The sequence below is a fragment of the Oncorhynchus nerka genome, linkage group LG4, assembly GCF_034236695.1.
Source record: "Oncorhynchus nerka isolate Pitt River linkage group LG4, Oner_Uvic_2.0, whole genome shotgun sequence".
Taxonomy (NCBI): domain Eukaryota; kingdom Metazoa; phylum Chordata; class Actinopteri; order Salmoniformes; family Salmonidae; genus Oncorhynchus; species Oncorhynchus nerka.
Genome location: NC_088399.1, coordinates 72630345 through 72654600, shown reverse-complemented (window position 1 = coordinate 72654600; position 24256 = coordinate 72630345). Strand labels below are relative to the sequence as shown.

General features: G+C 45.5%; 1 protein-coding gene across 1 annotated transcript in view; it reads right to left on the bottom strand.

Annotated features, from left to right (window-relative positions):
• LOC115128557 (ubiquitin-conjugating enzyme E2 E2-like) overlaps positions 1-24256 on the bottom strand; it is a 58814-nt gene that overhangs the window by 4374 nt on the left and 30184 nt on the right. The window contains exons 4-5 of the mRNA XM_029658479.2: positions 7041-7173; positions 2136-2283 (exon numbers count right to left, since the gene is read on the bottom strand). Of these exons, the coding sequence (XP_029514339.1) occupies positions 2136-2283; positions 7041-7173 (281 nt within the window). The remainder of the gene's footprint in view (positions 1-2135; positions 2284-7040; positions 7174-24256) is intronic.

Sequence of the window (24256 nt, the reverse complement as noted above, 5' to 3'; positions counted from 1 at the left end):
TCGTATGCTTTTCCCCCAACACCACATTCCATCAAATTGTATAGCAGATCCAAAAGCCAAATTGAGTGAAATGCTTTTTTGAAGTCAACAAATCATGAGAAAACTTTGCCTTTGTTTTGTTTGTCAATTAGAGTGTGCAGTGTGAATAGTTGGTCTGTCGTATGGTAACTTGGTAAAAAGCCAATTTGACATTTGCTCAGTACATCGTTTTCACTGAGGAAATGTACAAGTCTGCTGTTAATGATAATGCAGAGGATTTTCCCAAGGTTGCTGTTGAAGCATTTCCCACAGTAGTTATTGGGGTCAAATTTGTCTCCACTTTTGTGGATTAGGGTTATCAGTCCTTGGTTCCAAATATTGGGGAAGATGCCAGAGCTAAAGATGATGTGAAAAGAGTTTAAGTATAGCCAATTGGAATTTGTTGTCTGTATATTTTATAATTTCATGTAGGATATCATCAACACCACCTTTTTGGATTGGAGGGTTTGTATTTTGTCCTGTAGTTCATTCAATGTAATTGGAGAATCCAGTGGGTTCTGGTAGTTTTTAATAGCTGATTCTAAGATTTCTAATTGATCATGTATATGTTTATTCTTTGTTATAGAGCCAAAACGATTTGAGAAGTGGTTTATCCACACATCTCCATTTTGAAAACTCTTCGCGTGGTTGTTTGTTTGTGTTCCAGAAGTGGTTAGATTATATGGATTCTTCAATTACATCGAGATGATTTCTGACGTGCTGTTCCTTCTTTTTTCGTAGTGTATTTCTGTATTGTTTAAGGTGTAGACTCAGGTTTTCTGGGTCTCCATGTTTTTGGTTGAATAGGTTTCTCAATTTCTTTCTTAGGTTTTTGCATTCTCCATCAAACCATTTGTTATTGTTCTTCATTTTCTTAGGTTGTCTGCTTGGAATTTTTTAATTTGATAGGGAATCTGAAAATGTAAAGTATACTGTTTAGGCTTTCTACTGCCAAGTTTACACCTTCACTATTACAGTGTAATGTTTTGTCCAGGAATTTGTCTAAAAGGGATTGAATTTGTTGTTGCCTAATTGTTTTTTGGAAGGTTTCTACACACTTTCCTCCCATCTATAGCATTTCTTAATATTGTGCAGCTCCTTTGGCTTTGATGCCTCATGATTGAGTATTGGTCTGTTCAGGTAGACTGTGATTTTATGGTGATCTGATGTGGTGTCAGTGGGCTGACTGTGAAGGCTCTGAGAGACTCTGGGTTGAGGTCAGTGATAAAGTAGTCTACAGTACTACAGCCAAGGGATGAGCTGTAGGTGTATCTACCATAGGAGTCCTCTTGAAGCCTACCATTGGCTATGTGCAGACCCAGCATGCGACAAAGCTGCAGGAGTTGTGACCCATTTTTGTTGGTTGTTTTGTCATCGTTGTGTCTAGGGGGGCATATTTGGGAGGGCATACTGTCACCTCCAGGTAGGTGTTTGCCCCCCTGTGTGGTGAGTGTCAGGTTCAGGCATTTAGGTCACCACAGACTAGTACATGTCCCTGGGCCTGGAAATTGTTGATCTCCCCCTCTAGGATGGAGAAGCTGTCCTCGTTAAAGTATGGGGATTCTATTGGGGGGGATATAGGTAGCACACATGAGGACATTTTTCTCTGATGAGATCATTTCCTTATACATTTCCCACCAGATATAAAATGTTCCTGTTTTGACTAATTTAATAGAATGGGTTAGGTCTGCTCTATACCAAATTAGCATACCTACTGAGTCTCTTCCCTGTTTCACACCTGGTAGTTTGGTGGATGGGACTACCAGCTCTCTGGAGGGCAACCAGGGAGGCTAACCTGGAGGGCAACCAGTGTCTGTATTTCCAATTTCTTTGATGAAGTCTTGGTTCCTGCTCTTTAGGTTTAAGGCAGATTACCTCAGACCTTGTAAATTCCAGGATGAGATAGTACTTTCTCTCTCGTGTGTTGTCTATCTCGTGTGTCGTGTCTCTCGTGTGTCATCTCTCACACGCGCTCTCTCTCTCTCAATTTCAATTTAATGGCTTTATTGGCATGGGAAACTTATGTTTACATTGCCAAAGCAAGTGAAATAGATAATAAAAGTGAGAGACACTTCTCGAGTCTCTCTGTCTGATTGGTTGATTGGGGTATCACTCACCAGGGTTGCAGTCAGTGAGCAGGGAGCAGATGGACAGCAGCACCTTGGAGATGGTGAGGGCGGGGCTCCAGTTGTCCTTCAGGATGTCCAGACAGATCACACCCTGACTGTTGATGTTACAGTGGTAGATCCTGGTACGGAACGTCACCTAGGAAACAACAAAGTACATCTATATCAATAAGGGGGTGCACCCTTCCACTGACTCACTCACTCACTCCCTAGCTGACTCACTCACTCCCTAGCTGACTCACTCACTCACTCACTCACTCACTCACTCACTCACTCCCTAGCTGACTCACTCACTCACTCCCTAGCTGACTCACTCACTCTCAATCACTTAATGAGTGATTAACCATGCTGGCCTGCTTGTGGAAACTGTGCTCCAAAAAAGCTGCATAATCTCCCAGGGTTTCCCAAGGTGTGGAGGGGACCTGCTGGTCTAGTCTGTGGTATTTGTGTACCCTGTTCCTTCCTTCCTGCCTGCCTGCCCGCCCAACCCAGCCCAGCGGGAGGTCTGTCTCTCAGATCAGCAGATATGTTTCCTTTAATCCTCAGTCAGCAGAGGGCAGAGAGAGAAGAAGAAAGGTAGAGAGTGTGACTGAGGGAGAGAAAGAGAGAGAGAGAGAGAGAAGAAGAAAGGTTAGAGATGACGACAGCCAGAGAGAAGCCACACATCCTGAGGCAATCACTAAACTAAACGGTCTCAGGGCTGATCCCCAATCAACACACCTGCATAGATTATTTTCTCAATAATCACTGAACAGAGCTCAGAGACGATATTCATCTGCACAGATTATTTTCTCAATAATCACTGAACAGAGCTCAGAGACGATATTCATCTGCACAGATTATTTTCTCAATAATCACTGAACAGAGCTCAGAGACGATATTCATCTGCACAGATTATTTTCTCAATAATCATGAACAGAGCTCAGAGACGATATTCATCTGCACAGATTATTTTCTCAATAATCACTGAACAGAGCTCAGAGACGATATTCATCTGCACAGATTATTTTCTCAATAATCACTGAACAGAGCTCAGAGACGATATTCATCCGCACAGATTATTTTCTCAATAATCACTGAACAGAGCTCAGAGACGATATTCATCCGCACAGATTATTTTCTCAATAATCACTGAACAGAGCTCAGAGACGATATTCATCCGCACAGATTATTTTCTCAATAATCACTGAACAGAGCTCAGAGACGATATTCATCCGCACAGATTATTTTCTCAATAATCACTGAACAGAGCTCAGAGACGATATTCATCTGCATAGATTATTTTCTCAATAATCACTGAACAGAGCTCAGAGACGATATTCATCTGCACAGATTATTTTCTCAATAATCACTGAACAGAGCTCAGAGACGATATTCATCTGCATAGATTATTTTCTCAATAACACTAAACACATAACATCACACTGGCATAACACAGTTTCTATACCGACTATTGTCAAACCAGACAGTCTTTCCTGAGACATTGTGCATTATACTGTATGTCCATTGTGCTGCACACAATTTAAACTTAGTCTTGAGTGATGCATGCCAAGATACACCAGAGAGAAGGGATTGTTGATATTGCAACTACACAACTCAAAAGCCGGTTCACCAGTATGAAAGAAATCGCAAACGGCTTGTCTGCTAAAAATGACAATCTGTTTGGATTTGCCAATTTATCATCTGTCCAGTATCCAGACGACCTGTCCCCAGAGCTTCCTATACAGTTCGTCTCTTTCCCTAACGTGTTGAGGTCGGCAATTGAGGAGAACGAGAGGCCCCAGTAAAGACGTTACAGAACTGCTGTATTTAAAGCACAACTCCCTTCTGCACAGTTTCCCTGATGTCGATATGGCTGGTTTTACCATCCCCGTCACTGTCGTTTCTGTGGAGAGATCATTTTCTCAAATAAAACTCAGAAATAACGACCTAAGAAGCATTAGGCTCTCAGTCTGCTTTTGAACACCTGAGAAACTCATTGCACTGGTGCCATCATAGCCTTGACCACGGCATTTGTTCACTGATATCCCCTCGTGGGGCGGCAGGTAGCCTAGTGGTTAGAGCGTTGGACTAGTAACTGAAAGGTTGCAAGAATGAATCCCCGAGCTGACAAGGTAAAAATCGGTTGTTCTGACCCTGAGCAAGGGAGTTAACCCACTGTTCCTAGGTTGTCATTGAAAATAAGAATTTGTTCTTAACTGACTTGCCTAGTTAAATAAAGCTAATATATATATATATCACTTTTTCAGTCACATTCCTGAAGCCCAAGAGTAGTACTTGTTTAAATTCAAAAGGATTATAAATTACTTTTGGAGGGTTACTGTAAAAATGATTTATTCCATTTAAAAAAGATATCGATGACAGGCACATGGGATCCCAGAGCTCGTGGGCCAACCCCACCTTGCGTGGGTGTCCGGTACGCCAGTGAACAGAGCCCAGAAAGTTTATTCACCAGCTTCTCTCTGTCGGTTGTTATTTTTTTCAATTCAAATCTCTGGGTTCGAGTCCAGGTTCAGTCGCAGCCGGCTGCGACCGGGAGGTCCATGGGGCGACGCACAATTGGCCTAGCGTCGTCCGGGTTAGGGAGGGCTTGGCCGGTAGGGACATCCTTGTCTCATCGCACACTAGCGACTCCTGTGGGGTGCCGGGCGCAGTGCATGCTAACCAGGCCGCTAGGTGCACGGTGTTTCCTCCGACACATTGGTGCGGTTGGCTCCCGGGTTGGATGCGCACTGTGTTAAGAAGCAGTGCGGCTTGGTTGGGTTTCGGAGGACGCATAGCTTTCGACCGTCGTCTCTCCCGAGCCCGTATGGGAGTTGTAGCGATGAGAAAAGATAGTAACTACTAACAATTGGATACCACGAAATTAGGGAGAAAGGGGAGTAAAAAATTTAATTAAAATAAAGTTATTTCAAAACCTTCCAGCTCTCAAAATATCTTCTCCATGGCAAGCCAGATATCTTTTCAGAATAAAAATAAATAAAAACTAACACATGGGAACACATCCCATCCTTAAATATGCACTAAAAATAAAGATGTACAGTTGAAGTCGGAAGTTTACATAGGTTGGAGTCATTAAAACACGTTTTTCAACTACTCCACAAATGTATCATTAACAAACTATAGTTTTGGCAAGTCGGTTAGGACAGCTACTTTGTGCATGGCACAAGTCATTTTTCCAACAATTGTTTACAGACGGATTATTTCACTTAAAATTCACTGTATCACAATTCCAGTGGGTCAGAAGTTTACATACACTAACTTGACTGTGCCTTTAAACAGCTTGGAAAAATTCCAGAAAATGATGTTATGGCTTTAGAAGCTTCTGATAGGCTAATTGACATATTTTGGGTCAATTGGAGGTGTACCTGTGAATGTATTTCAAGGCCTACCTTCAAACTCAGTGCCTCTTTGCTTGACATCGTGGGAAAATCAAAAGAAATCAGCCAAGATCTCAGAAAAATGTCCAAATGCCTGAAGATACCATGTTCATCTGTACAAACAATAATACGCAAGTATAAACACCATGGAACCACGCAGCCATCATACCGCTCAGGAAGGAGACGTGTTCTGTCTCCTAGAGATGAACGTGCTTTGGTGCGAAAAGTACAAATCAATCCCAGAACAACAGCAAAGGACCTTGTGAAAATGCTGTAGGAAACAGGCACAAAAATATCGATATCCACAATAAAAAGAGTCCTATAGCGAAATAACCTGAAAGACCGCTCAGCAAGGAAGAAGCCACTGCTCCGAAACTGCCATAAAAAAGCAAGACTACGGTTTGCAACTGAACATGGGGACAAAGATCGTACTTTTTGGAGAAATGTCCTCTGGTCTGATGAAACAAAAATAGAACTGTTTGGCCATAATGACCATCGTTATGTTCGGAGGAAAAAGGGGTAGGCTTGCAAGCCGAAGAACCCCATCCCAACTGTGACGCACGGGGGTGGCAGCATCATGTTGTGGGGGTACTTTGCTGCAGGAGGGACTGGTGCACTTCACAAAATAGATGGCATCATGAGGGAGGAAAATTATGTGGATATATTGAAGCAACATCTCAAGACATCAGTCAGGAAGTTCAAGCTTGGTCGCGAATGAGTCTTCCAAATGGACAATGACCCCAAGCATACTTCCACAGTTGTGGCAAAATGGCTTAAGGACAACAAAGTCAAGGTATTGGAGTGGCCATCACAAAGCCCTGACCTCAATCCTATAGAAAATGTGTAGGCAGAACTGAAAAAGCATGTGCGAGCAGGGAAGCCTAAAAACCTGACTCAGTTACACCAGCTCTGTCAGGAGGAATTCACCCAACTTATTGTGGGAAGCTTGTGGAAGGCTACCCAAAACGTTTGACCCAAGTTAAACAATTTAAAGGTAATGCTACCAAGTACTAATTGAGTGTATGTAAGCTTCTGACCCACTGGGAATGTGATGAAATAAATAAAAAGCTGAAATAAATCATTCTCTACTATTATTCTGACATTTCACATTCTAAAAATAAAGTGGTGATCCTAACTGTCCTAGGCAGGGAATTGTTACTCTGATTAAATGTCAGGAATTGTGAAAAACTGAGTTTAAATGTATTTGGCTAAGGTGTATGTAAACTTCCGACCCCAACTGTACTTGTCTATTTGTGTTTCAGAGTAGCCATTGATGCACTGTTAATGTTTGTCTCTAAAGTAGCCGGTGTCGTGCAGATGTTTAGTATTTCACGCCCTCAAAGCCTAACCCAAGGCCCAAATCAAAAATAAAACAGAATCAGTCAACATGGGCTCCTGAGCAAGCACTAGTCTAGCATACATACCTGTGTGTGTGTGTGTGTGTGTGTGTGTGTGTGTGTGTGTGTGTGTGTGTGTGTGTGTGTGTGTGTGTGTGTGAGCATGCACATGTGTTTACCTTGGGTGGTTTGAAGGGGTAGTCTGGTGTAAAGGCGATATCTAGGAAGAAGACCCCTCCCTCGTACACAGAGCCTGGTGGCCCCAGGATGGTGGATCTCCACTCATAGATGTTGTCTCCTTTCGGACCAGCACTGCAAGGGCACAGAAGAAAGAAATGCAATATCCAGAATGTATTTAGAAAGCAGGACATTACATTTTAAATCTGTAACTCATTTCCTGATTCAGCAGTGTGTGTGTTGTGAAAGATAAAGAGAGAAGAAGCCTGAATGATCTCTCTCTCTTATTATCAACCATTATCAACCAAACTATTCCGTATAACTCCTTTTTACCAGATACATGCCCATGTCATCTCTATGCAGTTATCTATTTACACACACACACACACACACACGACAGATTGCCCTCCCTGTAGTACTTGAGAACTACAGTGTAGACTAGAGAGCAGCTGGCTGCTGCCGAGTCTCATTGTTACGTTTCCTCCTCTTACACGTAGTGGAGAGGACTAATAATCAAATCCTATTTTAGAAAGAGAGCGATGGCGAGAGAGGTGGGCCAAAGCAGCGGAAAGAGAGCGAGAGGGGAGGCATTAATGCAATGCGAGTGAGTGTATCACTAAAGCCGTTCATTTGAAACTGTAGTCCGTAGTAAAGAGGTAGGCCTCTGTATTTTCTGTCTTGCTCATTTTGGACACAGTGAGGAATTGTGGGAAACAAGTTGAAAGAGAGAGAGAGGGTGTGCCTCCAGGAGACAGACAGCTTGGCAGTAGTAAATAGTTTTGGTCGTGGTCACGGTCTAGGCTGTTGTTGCACAACATGACTTAGTGGTTAGGAGAGATCTATGTTTGTGGGTCAAATCAACCCATTGCTATAGGTGGTTGAGACAGACGTTCCACATGGCACTCTCTCCTAGTCCTCTTATGGTTGGCTAAAATAGTGATTTTCTCCCCTCTCTTCCCACAGTAAGTCTCTAAGCTACAGACCACATCTGGATATGTTTAGAGCACCAACAGCAACACCCATGTATAACCCAGGCTTGTGGAACCACTGGTTCCCTATCCAGTAACAAAGAAGTACTGTGCTCTATCAATGTTTATGACCTGTCCTCACTCCAGCACCATAGTGGGAAGTAAAAGCATAACACACCATAAAAGTATAAATGGTGTAGAAACAGGCCTCACTGATATCAGAGACGGTTGATGATGTAATATTACTATCACAAAGACAGTCTTTTTTTCTGCCAGGGCTTCCTCATCCCTCACTCCTCCCTACCTTCTCCCCCTGCCCCTACCTCCCCTATAACATCACACAGTCCCCCCCCCCACCCATCCTCCCTCATCGCTCACGGCAGTTCCTGATTCTTTTTTTACTCAGGCGGCAGCTGGGCATCACACGCAAAAAAACAGGAACTATCACAGACGGCTGCAGGGATTGGACAATCCCTCACTAGAGAGATGCTTCCTCACTACAGAGATGAGCTCTGAAATGCGCTGGTAGCAGTATGGATAGAGGAGATGTCCCAGACAGACACTGGTAGCAGTATGGATAGAGGAGATGTCCCAGACAGTCAGAGGGAAGTGTTGTATGACAAGAGGATATCCCTGACACCACTACCTCTCCTGTTGCGGGAGGGGAATGTAGAAAGAGAAGAGAGAGTGTCAGAGAGCGAGAGTGAGGCAGAAGAAGGCATGGTGAGCTGTATGCCAGCTGTACTCCAGTTCTCACTAACCTAGCACTTAGAAGAGACGTGTGCTCATTGGATACATGCCCATATCTAAAAGTAGCTTCAGCTATATCTTACACTAGCACACTTCGTACTATCCAGAGAAGGCCTAAGGATTCATAAAAATGTACATACAGTTCTATTTTAATTTCTATTTCATTTCATCTTTACAATTATTTGAATGATCTAATTTAACTCTTTAGTTTGTGTTAAAAAGAGAAGGGTTAATACTAAAGAGAAACAAATATCCAATCAGGATTTTATTTTGTGGTCTCTGGGTATAAAAATCTAGCTAGCTCAGCCAGCCATTGAATAGGCCTTCAGAAGCTGGATAGAAGGCCTCTGCCATTCAACTGTATTAAAGCAGAATTTGAGTGACAGTAGAATGAACCAATTACATTTTGACTTGCAATGGTTGGGACTGTTTAAAAAAAAGAAGGGGGGAAAAAGGAAGAGGTGTATTGTCTAGGCCTTCTCAATCACATGATCATCATCTGGGGAGTGACACTGTTGTTGTTAGCTGGCTCTCTGAAAATAATGACTGAAACACTGTTGTTACAGCTCCCTTGGTGTTAGTGAGCTCTGAAAATAATGACTGAAACATTGTTGTTGTTACAGCTCCCATGATAGCTGGCTCTCTGAAAATAATGAATGAAACATTGTTGTTGTTACAGCTCCCATGATAGCTGGCTCTCTGAAAATAATGACTGAAACATTGTTGTTGTTACAGCTCCCATGATAGCTGGCTCTCTGAAAATAATGAATGAAACATTGTTGTTGTTACAGCTCCCATGATAGCTGGCTCTCTGAAAATAATGACTGAAACATTGTTGTTGTTACAGCTCCCTTGATAGCTGGCTCTCTGAAAATAATGACTGAAACATTGTTGTTGTTAAAGCTCCCTTGGTGTTAGCGAGCTCTGAAAATAATGACTGAAACACGGTTGTTGTTACAGCTCCCTTGGTGTTAGCGAGCTCTGAAAATAATGACTGAAACACGGTTGTTGTTACAGCTCCCTTGGTGTTAGCGAGCTCTGAAAAGAATGACTGAAACACGGTTGTTGTTACAGCTCTCTTGGTGTTAGCGAGCTCTGAAAATAATGACTGAAACACGATTGTTGTTACAGCTCCCTTGGTGTTAGCGAGCTCTGAAAATAATGACTGAAACACGGTTGTTGTTACAGCTCCCTTGGTGTTAGCGAGCTCTGAAAATAATGACTGAAACACGGTTGTTGTTACAGCTCCCTTGGTGTTATTAGCGAGCTCTGAAAAAATAATGACTGAAACACGGTTGTTGTTACAGCTCCCTTGGTGTTATTAGCGAGCTCTGAAAATAATGACTGAAACACGGTTGTTGTTACAGCTCCCTTGGTGTTATTAGCGAGCTCTGAAAATAATGACTGAAAACGGTTGTTGTTACAGCTCCCTTGGTGTTATTAGCGAGCTCTGAAAATAATGACTGAAAAACGGTTGTTGTTACAGCTCCCTTGATAGCTAGCTCTCTGAAAATAATGACTGAAACACTTACATTTAAACTTTAGATCACCGGTTAGTGGGATGAACGTGAATTTTTTATTTTTATCAGCCGGGTCTATGTGTTTGAACAAAAGTGTCTCTCCTTCAGTGCCATGTAGAACACGGATATTACGGTAGCAGTCCTTTCAGCAGCATGAGCCTGTCACCTTTGATGTGACACTGTTGTTGTCGCTATTGGTGACGGTGTGATAGTGGTGTTAGCCAATCTTGGTTTGTGTAAACAGTGTGTTTTGTTAGCTGGTCGTATTATTTTATACGGTGTGTCACATATTGTGTCCATGCAGGTTCTGTGTGTGTGTGTGTGTGTGTGTGTGTGTGTGTGACAGCCCGAAGCACAGCCAGGCCTGTTTGAATCATTTATCATGTCATCACTAGAAATAGAATGGCCCGACTACAGAAGATGTGATGTCGGGCGCATTAAGTGATGCTACATTTCTGTTATTTTCTTGATTCCTTACTTTTTTTCATCCCTCTGAAGTCCTAGGTCATATAGTCACGGTTCACCACTGCTATTCATGGAGTGTTATATTATATGTGAAGTGTTGTGTGTTTTTAGGCTCAAGGGTACTGCATGGATGGCAACAAATCACAAGGGAATAACAAATCACTAAGGAGCATATCCTGAGTGCCTACCCTGCATAACTCCATGAGAGAGGATGACACACCAGCAGACAGACAGACACACACACAGACTGTGGGAGTACAGCAGCATTACCATGTACTTATACTCCATGGAAAACTAATCCCTCCCATTCCAGATTATGGGCTAACTGGATTATACCTGCCTATGGATATATGATATTGTACCAGCTAGCTACCTCAGCACAGAGACACATTGCAAACCCGATCCCTACACCAGTCAGTTATCGCCCCCCCGCTCTCCTCTCCCTTGCTCTCACCTTGTTTCACTAACACATTGATTAACCTTAATATTAACCGTGACCTTGTGATTGTGGTTCAATCATCCCTGTGATTGCTATGACCTTTGACCTGGTCTAACCTATTAAAATGTCCATCCAGATTGGAATGCCATTACTCAGATTCTACATCGATCTCTGTGATGTCAATCATCATCAAAAGAGGGAACCTACAAGGTGGTTATTATTGACTGGTCAACGTGAATTGGTTACATCGTCTTTCATTGGTTTCATAAACGCCTTGATGATGCTTCAGATAGAGCAGGTCTAGCCTGAGGACCATAAGTAAACCAATCATCAACGCATGCATGCATGCACACACACACACACACACACACAAACACACGAGGATCATTATAGTGAACAATCAGCAACACCATCATTGAGTCTCCTTCATAATAAAGCATCAGCTTGAGGTCACTGTTAAAGGCCCAGAAAGAGGATAAAACACCCAAATCCCTCCGACAGAAAAGCTATTTTCAGTCTTTTGTTCCTTCCAGCTAAAAGGCCTGTGTCTGCTTGTTATTGGTCTTTATGTGTCCTCATTTGGCCAGCTAATTGCTCACAATGCACAGATCCTCAGGAGCAAAATGCAGGCTGGGAAGAGGGAGAAGAAAGGGGATAGGAGTGGGGAGAGAGAGAGAGCGAGCGAGCGAGACAAGGGAGAAAGAAAGAGATCTGATGCCCTTTGACCTTTCAATGAGCGGTAAACCAATTGTGTCCCCATTGTCTTGGGCCCCATTGCCGACCAACCCATCCCTGGAGAATGTGTGTGTGTGCGCGCGTTCCGTGATTGGAATAAATACTGAATTGCTAACAGTCATGCATCAATGGTTTGTAATTTGGTTCATAACTTCCACTTGTATGACATCCGCCAATGTAATTATTGTAAACAGATCATGTGGAAATCAAGTGACAACTTTATTAGTTACATATTGCAGACAGTATCAGCCAGACAGCATGAAATGCATTAGGCCTACATGCCACCCACACACGCTTACTCAACTTACCCCCATATAAAGAGAATATTATCAACTTCAATCATCAGAAGGGAATAAAATGATTTGGTATGACAAGATCTAGACATTTAAAAAGGTAATTTCCCATTGAGTCGACATATGCAGGTTTAACTATGAATGTGGCCTTTGGAAACGTGATAACATAGCGTTTTTTCCCAGCTATGCACGTTTTTAAAGACAATGGGATTGAATCTGGCCCACTTTCGGGTAACTCTCTTAGTGCAGTCACAAGCTTCATAACCATCAACCTTCTCTTTTTCTCCTCCTGCTCCTCCCCTGAACAACATCAAAAGAGAGTCTGTCTGCGTCTCTCCATTTCTGTCTCTGTCGTCTGGGTTATGTTAAAAAACGCCCTATAGCTACAGCAGCCCATTATCCCCCGGAATATTTTGCTGCTCTGTAAATAAATAGACAAGAAGCTCCCAGAGTCCAGGTTATTACCTGCACCCCAAGCTTCCCCCAGTGATCACTTGAGTGATGATAACCTCTCAGGTTGCCATTACTACACAGAACGGGTCATTCATTAACATTAACGTGTAGGTGTTAAAACACTAACAGTGAGCAATAAAACAGACGGCAGAGAGAAGAGAGTGGGAGTCAGAGGAAGAGAGGGAGTCAGAGGAAGAGAGGGAGTCAGAGGAAGAGAGGGAGGCAGAGGAAGAGAGTGGGAGTCAGAGGAAGAGAGGGAGGCAGAGGAAGAGAGGGAGTCAGAGGAAGAGAGTGGGAGTCAGAGGAAGAGAGGGAGTCAGAGGAAGAGAGGGAGGCAGAGGAAGAGAGTGGGAGTCAAAGGAAGAGAGGGAGGCAGAGGAAGAGAGGGAGGCAGAGGACGAGAGGGAGTCAGAGGAAGAGAGGGAGGCAGAGGAAGAGAGGGAGTCAGAGGAAGAGAGGGAGTCAGAGGAAGAGAGGGAGGCAGAGGAAGAGAGTGGGAGTCAGAGGAAGAGAGGGAGTCAGAGGAAGAGAGGGAGTCAGAGGAAGAGAGGGAGGCAGAGGAAGAGAGGGAGTCAGAGGAAGAGAGGGAGGCAGAGGAAGAGAGGGAGTCAGAGGACGAGAGGGAGTCAGAGGAAGACAGAGAGAAAGATTGGAGAACAGGAGATGTCAACACACACACACACAAAGGAAGAGAGATCAACTGGAGCACAGCTGTCTGACCGCCTACTTAACCATAGCGAGTGAAGATGAGTTCCAGGCAGACCGGGTGGACCAGGGTCCCTAGGGTTTAGAGCTGAGCGGACATGTGGAGACAGACAGTGATCTGAGGAGGACGTCAAATCAAACAGCTTGAATGTAGAGTATTATACACTCTTTATTGGTTCCACAACTACCATTGTTCTGTAAGGAGACTCCATAGCAATCCCTATCCAGCAACACGCACACAAACGGTCTCCAAGCTCTCACACTCTTTCAAATCTCATACACACTTCAAAAACCATTGTAAAAGCTATATAGAAGTGCTCCTTCCTACGCAGCGTAACATCAGTGAGAGCAAAGCCAGAGCCATGATTCCTGCTACTTAATTTGGAATTTTAAAACATTGTTTGATAAAATATTGAATTGGGCCTTTACTACTGTAGCCCATAGAAATGCACTGAATAACACATTCAGAAATGGCAAAACAGACATTCCTTATGATTTATTTTTTGAAGTGTCTGTCCTTTATCATATCATACTTCCATTAAAAAAATGTAACCTGTATCGGGTTACATTCAGATGAGTCCCGCAAAACGGATGACACCATCATGTTCGTGAGAGTCTCCCCGTTCCATAGTGGGATCATGTTAGTTCGTATCCCAAATGGTTCGGAGACTACAGGCAGATGTTGGCGCATCGGCGAGTCAGACGTTCAGACGCCCGTTCGGACACAACAGACGCCCGTAGACGCCCGTTCGGACACAACAGACGCCCGTTCGGACACAACAGAAGCCCGTTCGGACACAACAGACGCCCGTTCGGACACAACAGACGCCCGTTCGGACACAACAGACGCCCGTTCGGACACAACAGACGCCCGTTCGGACACAACAGAAGCCCGTTCGGACACAACAGACGCCCGTTCGGACACAACAGACGCCCGTTCGGACACAACAGACGCCCGTTCGGACACAACAGAAGCCCGTTCGGACACAACAGACGCCCGTTCGGACACAACAGACGCCCGTTCGGACACAACAGAAGCCCGTTCGGACACAACAGACGCCCGTTCGGACACAACAGACGCCCGTTCGGACACAACAGACGCCCGTTCGGACACAACAGAAGCCCGTTCGGACACAACAGACGCCCGTTCGGACACAACAGACGCCCTTTCGGACACAACAGACGCCCGTTCGGACACAACAGACGCCCGTTCAGACGCCCGTTCGGACACAACAGACGCCCGTTCGGACACAACAGACGCCCGTTCAGACGCCCGTTCGGACACAACAGACGCCCGTTCGGACACAACAGACGGACACAACAGACGCCCGTTCGGACACAACAGACGCCCGTTCGGACACAACAGACGCCCTTTCGGACACAACAGACGCCCGTTCGGACACAACAGACGCCCGTTCGGACACAACAGACGCCCGTTCGGACACAACAGAAGCCCGTTCGGACACAACAGACGCCCGTTCGGACACAACAGACGCCCGTTCGGACACAACAGAAGCCTGTTCGGACACAACAGACGCCCGTTCGGACACAACAGAAGCCCGTTCGGACACAACAGACGCCCGTTCGGACACAACAGACGCCCGTTCGGACACAACAGACGCCCGTTCGGACACAACAGAAGCCCGTTCGGACACAACAGACGCCCGTTCGGACACAACAGACGCCCTTTCGGACACAACAGACGCCCGCAGACGCCCGTTCGGACACAACAGAAGCCCGTTCGGACACAACAGACGCCCGTTCGGACACAACAGACGCCCGTTCGGACACAACAGACGCCCGTTCGGACACAACAGACGCCCGTTCGGACACAACAGAAGCCCGTTCGGACACAACAGACGCCCGTTCGGACACAACAGACGCCCGTTCGGACACAACAGACGCCCGTTCGGACACAACAGAAGCCCGTTCGGACACAACAGAAGCCCGTTCGGACACAACAGACGCCCGTTCGGACACAACAGAAGCCCGTTCGGACACAACAGAAGCCCGTTCGGACACAACAGAAGCCCGTTCGGACACAACAGACGCCCGTTCGGACACAACAGAAGCCCGTTCGGACACAACAGAAGCCCGTTCGGACACAACAGACGCCCGTTCGCGTTCGGACACAACAGACGCCCGTTCGGACACAACAGACGCCGGTTCGGACACAACAGAAGCCCGTTCGGACACAACAGACGCCCGTTCGGACACAACAGACGCCCGTTCGGACACAACAGACGCCCGTTCGGACACAACAGAAGCCCGTTCGGACACAACAGACGCCCGTTCGGACACAACAGACGCCCGTTCGGACACAACAGACGCCCGTTCGGACACAACAGAAGCCCGTTCGGACACAACAGAAGCCCGTTCGGACACAACAGAAGCCCGTTCGGACACAACAGACGCCCGTTCGGACACAACAGACGCCCGTTCGGACACTACAACACATTTTTGATGGATTTTTGGGTTGTTTCCTGGTCTAACAAACAGCGCTGTAGGAGGATGCAGTGGATGGAGCCAATACAAAAAAACACATCTCTATCTTAAAATAGATATTTGTGGATTTTTGTATTATGTCAATTGACTCTAGGGGTTTTAACTGGAACACTCAAGTAATGATGCAGCCAGGCAAGTCAAAAGTAATGATGCAGCCAGGCAAGTCAAAAGTAATGATGCAGCCAGGCAAGTGAAAAGAAATGATGCAGCCAGGCAAGTGAAAAGTAATGATGCAGCCAGGCAAGTCAAAAGAAATGATGCAGCCAGGCAATTCAAAAGTAATGATGCAGCCAGGCAAGTCAAAAGTAATGATGCAGCCAGGCAAGTCAAAAGAAATGATGCAGCCAGGCAAGTGAAAAGTAATGATGCAGCAAGTCAAAAGAAATGATGCAGCCAGGCAAGTCAAAAGAAATGATGCAGCCAGGCAAGTCAAAAGTAATGATGCAGCCAGGCAAGTCAAACGTAATGATGAAGCCAGGCAAGTCAAAAGTAATGATGCAGCCAGGCAAGTCAAAAGTAATGATGCAGCCAGGCAAGTCAAAATAAATGATGCAGCCAGGCAAGTGAAAAGTAATGATGCAGCCAGGCAAGTCAAAAGAAATGATGCAGCCAGGCAAGTCAAAAGTAATGATGCAGCCAGGCAAGTCAATGATGCAGCCAGGCAAGAAATGATGCAGCCAGGCAAGTCAGGCAATGATGCAGCCAGGCAAGTCAAAATAAATGATGCAGCCAGGCAAGTGAAAAGTAATGATGCAGCCAGGCAAAAAGAAATGATGCAGCCAGGCAAGTCAAAAGTAATGATGCAGCCAGGCAAGTCAAAATAAATGATGCAGCCAGGCAAGTGAAAAGTAATGATGCAGCCAGGCAAGTCAAAAGAAATGATGCAGCCAGGCAAGTCAAAAGTAATGATGCAGCCAGGCAAGTCAAAAGAAATGATGCAGCCAGGCAAGTCAAAAGTAATGATGCAGCCAGGCAAGTCAAAAGTAATGATGCAGCCAGGCAAGTCAAAAGTAATGATGCAGCCAGGCAAGTCAAAAGTAATGATGCAGCCAGGCAAGTCAAAAGAAATGAGTGCATGAAGCAAATTAATAATATGCAAGAACTGGCCCCTCTGGTTGTTCACAGATCCCAAGGAGAAGGATAGGGAGAGAGGGTGGCATTTCTCTCATCTCCACACTGTGCACACACAGCAATGTGTGTGTATGTGTTTGTGTGTGTGTGTGTGTTAGTCCATGTGCTGTGTGTGGAAGGGGGAGAGCTGGCGGCACAAGACCAGGCAGCCAGACCTGCAGACTCAGCGGTTGTGAGAATTTCCAGAGGAGCTTGTTACCTCTCACTAATTAGTCTACAAGGACTTAGCTTCTGATTACCGGCCCTGTTAAATAAAGGTTCAATAAAAAATTACAATTCTAGCCAAATAAATAAACAAATACATAATAATATATGCCATTTAGCAGATGCTTTTATCCAATGCGACTTAGTCATGCATGCATACATTTTACATATGGATGGTTTCCGGGAATCGAACCCACTACCCTGGCGTTCAAAGAGCCATGCTCTACCAACAAAGCTAATGTGAAATGGCTGCTGGTCCCTGAAGTGACAGGGTTGGAGGACCCTGATCACAGAGATTCTCCACCTTTCCTCTGTTCTCCCGTTCTCCCTCTCAGTGCCAGCTGTGAAAGAGCAGGGGGAGAGGAGGACAGACACCTGAAATGAAAGCCCTAGCAGGAAGCTGATATCCTGTCTTTGTGAAGGGAGCAAGGCCACAGGCGTGTGTCTGCACTGACTCCATGCCAGAATTGTAATGGAATCCTACCCTGGCCAGTGTTTGCATTGGAAGCTATTTGTCCGGGTGCCAACAGTTCACTGTTTACAGTTTACACACATGAGCAGCAGAGCCAGTCTCAGACTCTCAGTGCCTGGAGGGTCCAGGCCACACACATTTGACGTACACATGCTTATAATGCATAATGCTTCAAAACTAATTACACCTGTCAGCTTTAAGTAAAGTATTACTACTTTTATTAACAATGCCTCTGGGAGGAGACAGAGAGGAGGATAGAAGGAGGAGGAGACAGAGAGGAGGATAGAAGGAGGAGGAGACAGAGAGGAGGAGACAGAGAGGAGGATAGGAGGAGGAGACAGAGAGGAGGATAGGAGGAGGAGGAGACAGAGAGGAGGATAGAAGGAGGAGGAGACAGAGAGGAGGATAGACAGAGAGGAGGATAGAAGGAGGAGGAGACAGAGAGGAGGATAGAAGGAGGAGGAGACAGAGAGGAGGATAGAAGGAGGAGGAGACAGAGGAGGTGAAGGAGAGACAGAGAGGAGACTTTAGAGGAGGTGAAGGAGAGGTGGTGAAGGAGAGGATGAGTGCTTTGAAGAGTAGCCCACCACTGATTTACACCCATCCATTAGCTGCTCTTAAAACAGCATCCTCCTCCTGAAACGGCCCGGAGAGATAGGCCCATTCAGGGTTACTAGGGTTTAAAGGGGAAGTGTAGCAGCATAAAGGGCACATTAAGAATTCAACAGCCCGGTTATTGAATCATTTAATCCTATCACAGCCACGTCAGCTGGAAAGCTAAACCTAGGCAGGCATGGAGACAATGAATCAGCCATTTACATTGTGGAGGAGGACAGTCTCATGAGAATGAGCTATTGACCAGAGACTAGAGAGAATCCTGGCAGTTTCCACTGTGTGTGTCCTGGTAGGAACGTATCCTATAGGGTCAATACAGCTGCAGCTGGTGGAAAAGTGACCTCTGCCCAGACACTCTACAGCAAAACTACAGTACTTTGACAAACACAGGGCAGAAACTTGAAACATTGCTCCCCATTGATATGAGTGGTTTTATTCATGTTAGAAAGCAAAGCAGCGAAAGAGGCTGGAGCTGCCAGTGGTATCTGGGAGGAAGAGATTGGATACTGTAGGTTGGAACACAGGCCCCGAACAATAAGAAGTACATCATCATTCCCAGTCGGCTGACTGGAGCACATTACAGGGTGATCTGGAGAATGTTGTGAAGTCTATTTCTACAGTATGACTGAGTAACACTGTGAAGTCTATTTCTACAGTACGACTGAGTAACACTGTGAAGTCTATTTCTACAGTACGACTGAGTAACACTGTGAAGTCTATTTCTACAGTACGACAGTAACACTGTGAAGTCTATTTCTACAGTACGACTGAGTAACACTGTGAAGTCTATTTCTACAGTACGACTGAGTAACACTGTGAGGTTTATCATTTCCTGCTGAGTGTATTCAGGCCCTCTGAGCACTATTGCTAAAACCACATCAGTTTAAGAACTCGGTTCACTAAGAAAACAGACCTGGTACTCCTTTGTATAGTTGTTATTGTTTGTTATTAAAAACATATTTGGGGTACTTTATACCCCCTTTTCCCTCCCTAATTTCGTGATATCCAATTGGTAGTTAGTCTTGTCCGTACGGCAGTTGCAGCGATGGGATTCGGGAGAAGCGAAGGTCGAGAGCCATGTGTCGTCTGAATCACGACCCTGCCAAGCCACACTGCTTCTTGACACAATGCTCGCCTAACCTGGAAGCCAGGCGCACAAATGTGTCGGAGGAAACGCCGTACAGCTGGCGACCAAAGTAAGCATGCATTGGCCCGACCACTACGAGTCGCTAGAGTGCGATGGGACAAGGACATCCCAACCGGCCAAACCCTCCCCTAACCTATAGACAACACTGGGCCAATTGTGCGCCACCTCATGGGTCTCCCGGTCATGGCCGGCTGCGACACAGCCCGGGATCAAACCCACATATGTAGTGACGTCTCTAGCACTGTGATGCTGAGCCTTAGACTGCTGCACCACTTATTTTTTATTATTCCTTGAGTCACTATTTCTATTTTATCTTTAGCTCGGCATTGTTTGATAGGACCCCAGTAACTAAGCATTTCACTGTTAGTCTACGCCTGTTGTTTACAAAGCATGTGACAATTAGAATTCTATTTGATTTGATCTGCAGCATACCACCCTACATCCCACTGCTGGCTTCCTTTTGAAGCTAAGCAGGGTTGGTCCTGGTTGGTCTCTGGATGGGAGACCAGATGTTTCTGGAAGTGGTGTTGGATGACCAGTAGGAGGCACCCTTTTCTCTGGTCTAAAAAAATATCCCAATGACCCCAGGGCAGTGATTGGGGACATTGCCCTGTGTAGGGTGCCGTCTTTCGGATGGGATGTTAAACGGGTGTCCTGACTCTCTGTGGTCACTAAAAATCCCATGACACTTATCGTAAGAGTAGGGGTGTTAACCCTGGTGTCCTGGCTGAATTCCCAATCTGGCCCTCATACCATCACGGTCACCTAATCATCCCCAGTTTACAATTGGCTCAACCCCTCCCCCCTCCCCTCTCAGTCAACGTAACAGGTAAAATAATGGTTAAATAAATAAAAGTGTCTCTACTGTGCATTCCCTCCAGCTTGCTCTCTGGCCCACGAGCCATATTTTATGTCAATAACATTCTCAGGTATGTACACAGTACAGGGACATTGCTGGCATTGGTCGGCCGGGAGGCAGCAAGCCTCTGTCCACCTCCCCTCACAACTGGTTAGTTGAGTACAGCTGTAACAACAACAGAAGGCAGATATAGAGAGAGATGGCTAGCCAGGACAGCTTTAGTCATCTGGCTGTGTGTTTATCGCTGTGATGACAGAGGAGATATTGGCTGTTAAAGCCAGTGAAGAAGCCAAATAGTTGACACAACAAAAATGGCTCTACAATTTTAGACTACTATAATATTAAGTGTGCCATGTTAACTTTTCTCTACATCTATCTGTTCTTGTTTCCTCAATACACACTTATACAAGGAGACAGTATAAGCCAAACATGACTCTGTCGGTAATAAAATGATGATGTGTGTGTCCAAGGACTACCAAAGGATACTGCAGGCAGCCTGTTAATGAGGAGCTAATCACTCACCCAACACAGAGACATGAGCATCTCGCATAACAACACTGGTGACCTCAGTCACATAACTCCCCCTCATCAGAGCCAGGCTTAATCAGCTGTGTCTAATGTCAGAAGAGACAAAGACAAAAAGGCAAGCAAGGAGATTGGTGAATTGGAAAGGATAATGGTGAAATGAGGCTCTGCCGTGTGTGAGTGTGGGGGAAGAGGCACAGAGGGGAATGAAGAGGATGCGAGAGATAAGATAAAGACCTGTAGAGTGTCTGTGAAAAGAGAAGAGCAAAGAAGAGAAAGGCCCTCCACCCAGCTGAGGTTGCCGTGACTCTCAGTTTTGAGATTGAGGATAATTAGATCCACAGTCAATCACGGACTACAAGAAGAAACCCAGCCCAGTCACGGACCAGGATGTCTTGCTCCCAGGCAGACTAAATAACTTTTTTGCCCGCTTTGAGGACAATACAGTGCCACTGACACGGCCTGCAACGAAAACATGCGGTCTCTCCTTCACTGCAGCCGAGGTGAGTAAGACATTTAAACGTGTTAACCCTCGCAAGGCTGCAGGCCCAGACGGCATCCCCAGCCGCGCCCTCAGAGCATGCGCAGACCAGCTGGCCGGTGTGTTTACGGACATATTCAATCAATCCCTATACCAGTCTGCTGTTCCCACATGCTTCAAGAGGGCCACCATTGTTCCTGTTCCCAAGAAAGCTAAGGTAACTGAGCTAAACGACTACCGCCCCGTAGCACTCACTTCCGTCATCATGAAGTGCTTTGAGAGACTAGTCAAGGACCATATCACCTCCACCCTACCTGACACCCTAGACCCACTCCAATTTGTTTACCGCCCAAATAGGTCCACAGACGATGCAATCTCAACCACACTGCACACTGCCCTAACCCACCTGGACAAGAGGAATACCTATGTGAGAATGCTGTTCATCGACTACAGCTCGGCATTCAACACCATAGTACCCTCCAAGCTCGTCATCAAGCTCGAGACCCTGGGTCTCGACCCCGCCCTGTGCAACTGGGTACTGGACTTCCTGACGGGCCGCCCCCAGGTGGTGAGGGTAGGCAACAACATCTCCTCCCGCTGATCCTCAACACGGGGCCCCACAAGGGTGCGTTCTGAGCACTCTCCTGTACTCCCTGTTCACCACGACTGCGTGGCCACGCACGCCTCCAACTCAATCATCAAGTTTGCGGACGACACAACAGTGGTAGGCTTGATTACCAACAACGACGAGACGGCCTACAGGGAGGAGGTGAGGGCCCTCGGAGTGTGGTGTCAGGAAAATAACCTCACACTCAACGTCAACAAAACTAAGGAGATGATTGTGGACTTCAGGAAACAGCAGAGGGAACACCCCTATCCACATCGATGGAACAGTAGTGGAGAGGGTAGCAAGTTTTAAGTTCCTCGGCATACACATCACAGACAAACTGAATTGGTCCACTCACACTGACAGCGTCGTGAAGAAGGCGCAGCAGCGCCTCTTCAACCTCAGGAGGCTGAAGAAATTCGGCTTGTCACCAAGAGCACTCACAAACTTCTACAGATGCACAATCGAGAGCATCCTGGCGGGCTGTATCACCGCCTGGTACGGCAACTGCTCCGCCCTCAACCGTAAGGCTCTCCAGAGGGTAGTGAGGTCTGCACAACGCATCACCGGGGGCAAACTACCTGCCCTCCAGGACACCTACACCACCCGATGTTACAGGAAGGCCATAAAGATCATCAAGGACATCAACCACCGAACCACTGCCTGTTCACCCCGCTATCATCCAGAAGGCGAGGTCAGTACAGGTGCATCAAAGCTGGGACCGAGAGACTGAAAAACAGCTTCTATCTCAAGGCCATCAGACTGTTAAACAGCCACCACTAATATTGAGTGGCTGTTGCCAACACACTGTCATTGACACTGACCCAACTCCAGCCACTTTAATAATGGGAATTGATGGGAAATGATGTAAATATATCACTAGCCACTTTAAACAATGCTACCTTATATAATGTTACTTACCCTACATTATTCATCTCATATGCATACGTATATACTGTACTCTACATCATCGACTGCATCCTTATGTAATACATGTATCACTAGCCACTTTAACTATGCCACTTTGTTTACTTTGTCTACATACTCATCTCATATGTATATACTGTACTCGATACCATCTACTGTATGCTGCTCTGTACCATCACTCATTCATATATCCTTATGTACATATTCTTTATCCCCTTACACTGTGTATAAGACAGTAGTTTTGGAATTGTTAGTTAGATTACTTGTTGGTTATCACTGCATTGTCGGAACTAGAAGCACAAGCATTTCGCTACACTCGCATTAACATCTGCTAACCATGTGTATGTGACAAATACAATTTGATTTGATTTGATTTGACAGTGTGAGCTCAATCCTGGGCCTCTCAGCTTCTGTGGACCAGATGGGAGTGTAATTATTAAATTCATTAATCTCTCCCTCCCTCCCTCCTATTGAATGGGCTTTATTAGCATGGGAAACATATGTTTTCATTGCCAAAGCAAGTGAAATAGATAAACAAATGTTAAATAAACTACAATTTTGTACAGTAAACATTACCCTCACAACAGTTTCAAAGGAATAGAGACATTTCAAATGTCATTATGGCTACATACAGTGTTGTAACAATGTAGAAAAGGGAAAATAAATAAACATACAGTGAGAGGAAGAAATGCAGCATAAATATATACGGTGCATTCGTAAAGTATTCAGACCCCTTCCCCTTTTCTACATTTTGTTACATTACAGCCTTATTCTAAGGCTTTGGCCTGAATGCCAAGCATCACGTCTGGAGGAAACCTGGCACCATCCCTACGGTGAAGCACGGTGGTGGCAGCATCATGCTGTGGGGATGTTTTTCAGCAGCAGGGCCTGGGAGACTAGTCAGGACCAAGGCAAAGATGAACAGAGCAAAGTACAGAGAGATCCTTGATGAAAACCTGCTCCAGAGTGCTCAGGACCTCAGACTGGGGTGAAGGTTCCCCTTCCAACAGGACAATGACCCTAAGCACACAGCCAAGACAATGCAGGAGTGGCTTCAGGACAAGTCTCAATGTCCTTGAGTGGCCCAGCCAGAGCCCGGACTTGAATCCGATTGACAATCTCTGGAGAGACCTGAAAATAGCTGTGCAGCGACACTCCCCATCCAATCTGACAGTGCTTGAGAGGATCTGCAAAAAAGAATGGGAGAAACTCTCCATATACAGGTGTGCCAAGCTTGTAGCATCATACCCAAAAAGACTCAAGGCTGTAATCGCTGCCAAAGGAGCTTGAACAAAGGACTGAGGAAAGGGTCTGAATACTTATGTAAATGTGATATTTCAAATAATCATTTTTAAGAAGTTAGCACAAAAAAAAGAATAACCTGTATAAGCTTTGTAATTATTGTGTTTAGATTGAA